The sequence below is a fragment of the Colletotrichum spaethianum genome (genome assembly GCF_022836535.1).
Source record: "Colletotrichum spaethianum MAFF 239500 DNA, contig04, whole genome shotgun sequence".
Classification (NCBI taxonomy): Eukaryota; Fungi; Ascomycota; class Sordariomycetes; order Glomerellales; family Glomerellaceae; genus Colletotrichum; species Colletotrichum spaethianum.
The window spans coordinates 701-4,187 of record NW_026054774.1 but is presented as its reverse complement, the minus strand read 5'-3'; the positions used below and the strand labels follow the sequence as shown (position 1 = coordinate 4,187).

General features: G+C 58.8%; 1 protein-coding gene across 1 annotated transcript; it reads left to right on the top strand.

Annotated features, from left to right (window-relative positions):
* Nucleotides 1-200: 200 nt before the first annotated feature.
* On the top strand, nucleotides 201-1,430 carry ColSpa_02030 (endoglucanase; the record flags this gene model as incomplete). The annotated part of the gene is made up of 1 exon (XM_049268242.1): nucleotides 201-1,430. One exon carries the CDS (start codon nucleotides 201-203, stop codon nucleotides 1,428-1,430), a length of 1,230 nt encoding a protein of 409 aa, XP_049124199.1.
* Between the last annotated feature and the right edge of the window lie 2,057 nt (nucleotides 1,431-3,487).

Genomic DNA, 3,487 nt, shown 5'->3' with positions numbered 1-3,487 from the left:
CGAGCACTCCGCCAGCCAGAGGCGGTGTCTACCTCCCGAGCATAGACGAATCTGCGACAACCGATCATGGAGCCTCCACCGGCCTCTTCTTCCGCAAGAGATCACCGTCGCCATCACCCTCACAACCAACAACAACATACTCGAGTTTACTAAGAAGGCGAACCTGCCACGTCGGCTTTGTCAAGCTCTCTCATTTCAGAATGTTCCTCATTCTGACCCTCGTCTTCCTCGGCGGCTACGTCCACTACCTCTGGAAAGCCGAGGCTGCCCTCGGCGTCGCGTGGGTGCCCGACCCGGAGGCCAGGCTATTCGAACAGCGGCCCCTCCAGCCCCCAATCAAGGAGACCAGTATCGACACGTACACGCTGCCGCTGCACACAAAGGGCCGCGACATTGTCGACGAGGAGGGCCGCCGCTTCAAGCTCCTGTCCGTCAATTGGTATGGCGCCAGCGATGAATTGAACATCCCTGGCGGGCTCGACGTCCAGCACCGCGACGTGATCGCGCAGACCATCCGCGGCCTCGGCTTCAACAGCGTGCGGCTGCCCTACAGCGACGAGATGGTCATCACCGACCCCCCCATCCCCGCCGAGCTGCTCACCGCGAACCCTGACCTTGTCGGGTTGAAGGCTCTTGACATCTTCGAGGCCTGCGTGACGGCATTGACCGACGCGGGCATCGCCGTCATTGTCAACAACCACATCACGCACTCGACGTGGTGCTGCGGCGCCGACCCTTGCGATGCCCACTGGGCCAACGACCACCTCGGCCCGCTGTGCCGCATCAAGCAGACCGAGGAGGACTGGATCCAGCACTGGGAGACCATCATGCTCCGCTTCGTCGACAACCCCCGTGTCATCGGCGTCGACCTGCGCAACGAGGTGCGCGGCGTCTGGGGCACAATGACCTGGGACAAGTGGGCTACGGCGGCGGAGAAGGCCGGCAACCGGCTGCTGGAGATGAACAAGGACTGGCTGGTCATTGTCGGCGGCACGGAGTCCGGCAACGACCTCACCGGCGTCGCCAAGCGGCCCGTCGTCCTCACTGTGCCCGACCGTGTCGTGTACTCGGCGCACGTCTACGCCTGGTCCGGCTGGGGAAGTCTAGAAGGGCGCTACTCGAAGCGCGGCTACGCGTCCTTTGTCACGTCCATGAGGCACAATTGGGCCTACCTGGTCGAGGGCGACCAGGCGCCCGTATGGGTGGGCGAGTTCGGCGCGCCGCACCAGCCCAGCATTGGCGACGCCAACTATTGGAACAACCTGCTGCGGTACCTCAAGGTCATCGACGCCGACTTTGGCTACTGGGCCGTCAACCCGCGCAAGCCAAAGGACAATGTCAAGGAAACATATGCCCTCGTCGAGGACGACTGGGTCACCCCTGTGCTGGACTACCGGATGAAGGACATGGTCGAGATCATGAGGGCTTAGTGTGCTCCGCAGTTCTGGCTGGACGACGTTCAGGGCGGCGGCCAGTGTTTGTCGGAGCCACGTATCTGGGAACTTTTGGCAACAATGTGCATTTGATATGAAAGAGAAGGTATTAAAAACGGCGTTTTGGGTTTCGGGTCTACTCAACGGGCACTGGATTTTTGTGTGCCAGCTTCGGATACCCGGCTTTGGTCAGGCACGAGCTAGACGATCACTGATGATTCTGTCAAAAATTTGGCGGTGACATTGTTACGAGGTTTGATACAAGCAATTGTATTCATGACAGTGTGTTCACCGATGAGCTGTGGCCTACGTCAATGCAACAATTTGGTCACGGACTGAAGACGATGAACTCAAGCTCAGACACCCGTGGCTGGGACGATGCAAGAAGCATCGTGTAGAAATGTCATCGGACCAATTTCACCATCAGATATCCATGCGCATTTAAGTGATATTAACCATGGGCCCCAAATCCATCGTGACTTCCCCTCATCAACTGGAATGTTTCCTCACCCGCCGGGCCTGCCCCCCACATGCGGACTCGCTGAAACGACCGACCCCTCCTCTCCAGACATGCACATACCGAGAGCAAGGTCCACCCAGCACCGCCGAGAGAGCTTACCTCTGGTGTTCTTATCGATAAAAGCACTGTACCATCATCTATCGATAAGATCATATTAAAGTGGACCCTCTCCCCTCAGTGGATGCGCCTGGGCTGGGGTGGGTGGGCATTTGACGACATGCGGACGGAAGGGAAGACGAATGAGCTGAGCAGAGAGCTGCGGGAGAGGCCATTCCGCCTGCCGCCTTCCACCACCCGCATCCCAAACGCTCTTATCATTTCCTCGTTCTTGCGACTTGCCCGCCGAAACGACTTTATCGAACAAGAGCGCGGCCCGCACCCAAACGAAACAAACTAACCTACGGGCGGCTCGTATGTCGCGCGCAAAGCACAAGGGAGAGAAAGACTCCAAGGCGCCGTAGATGGCGGGTCGACAGGGTCAGCTTCACGATCGCGGCTTCCGCGAGGTTGTGCTGGGTAGGTGTGAGGTGCAGACCTGCGTGGACCGGGTACGTGCGATGCCGGATTTCTTCTTCTGTTTCTCGACACTCTACCTTGAGGGCTTCGTCCCCGCTTGTCTCGTGGTTTTTTCTTGGCCCGGTCGCGATGCTAATTTTGGATGCAGTTTGGCGATGGAGCCACCGAGGTGATTCGACAACGCGAACGCGACCACATGAACCAGATCGAGACCGATACGCTTGTGCAGGGGGTTCCGGCCGGTCAAATCGTCACCGGTGCCGAGGAGGAAGGCGTGGATGGTTCGCAAGCGCCAGGCTTAGAAAGGAAGATACCGAAGACGCCGTACTTCAGGAACAACCTCACGGCTTTGTCGCAGAGATTCAACGTGTGTGACACTTTTGTCGACTGCCCTGGATGAGAGTTGGCTAACAATGCTCTTCCCAGCTTTACTTCGCCGCCTACGAGAACCGAATCTTCGTTTACCGTCCCAAGGGCATCCTGAAGCAGGCGCTCCCGCGGGAACCGAACCTCATCCTAGCCACGAAGCCCGACAAGGTTGCGCGACTCATTGGCGGCACGCTCGACAGACGTTTCCACCATCAGATCAACCACATCGCGATAGGGTTCCTGGGGAGGGAGGAGGTCCTCGTCTCGGTCTACGACGACGGGTCGGTCTTTGCATACTACACCAGACACATCGCCGAGTACATCGAGCGCGCATCGTCCGGCTGCCGAATCGCAAATCCCATACCGGCACCCTTCTTCCGCGAGAATGTGGGGGTTTCGGCATGGGGCATTGCGATCCATCAGAAGTCGCGGCTCATCGCCGTCAGCTCCAACCGGAAGGAGGTGACGGTCTTCGCCTTTGGGCTTTCACGCCTTCCCGAGGCCATGGAGTGCCGGGAACGGCCGTTGGACTACTGCGAGAGGTCGGTCCTTAAGAGGAAGCGGAACTGGAGGATTTGCATACCACTGGGCGAAGGGGGCCACAATATCCCCAACATCTCTCTGTGGGATGACCACGAGGGCTTTGCTG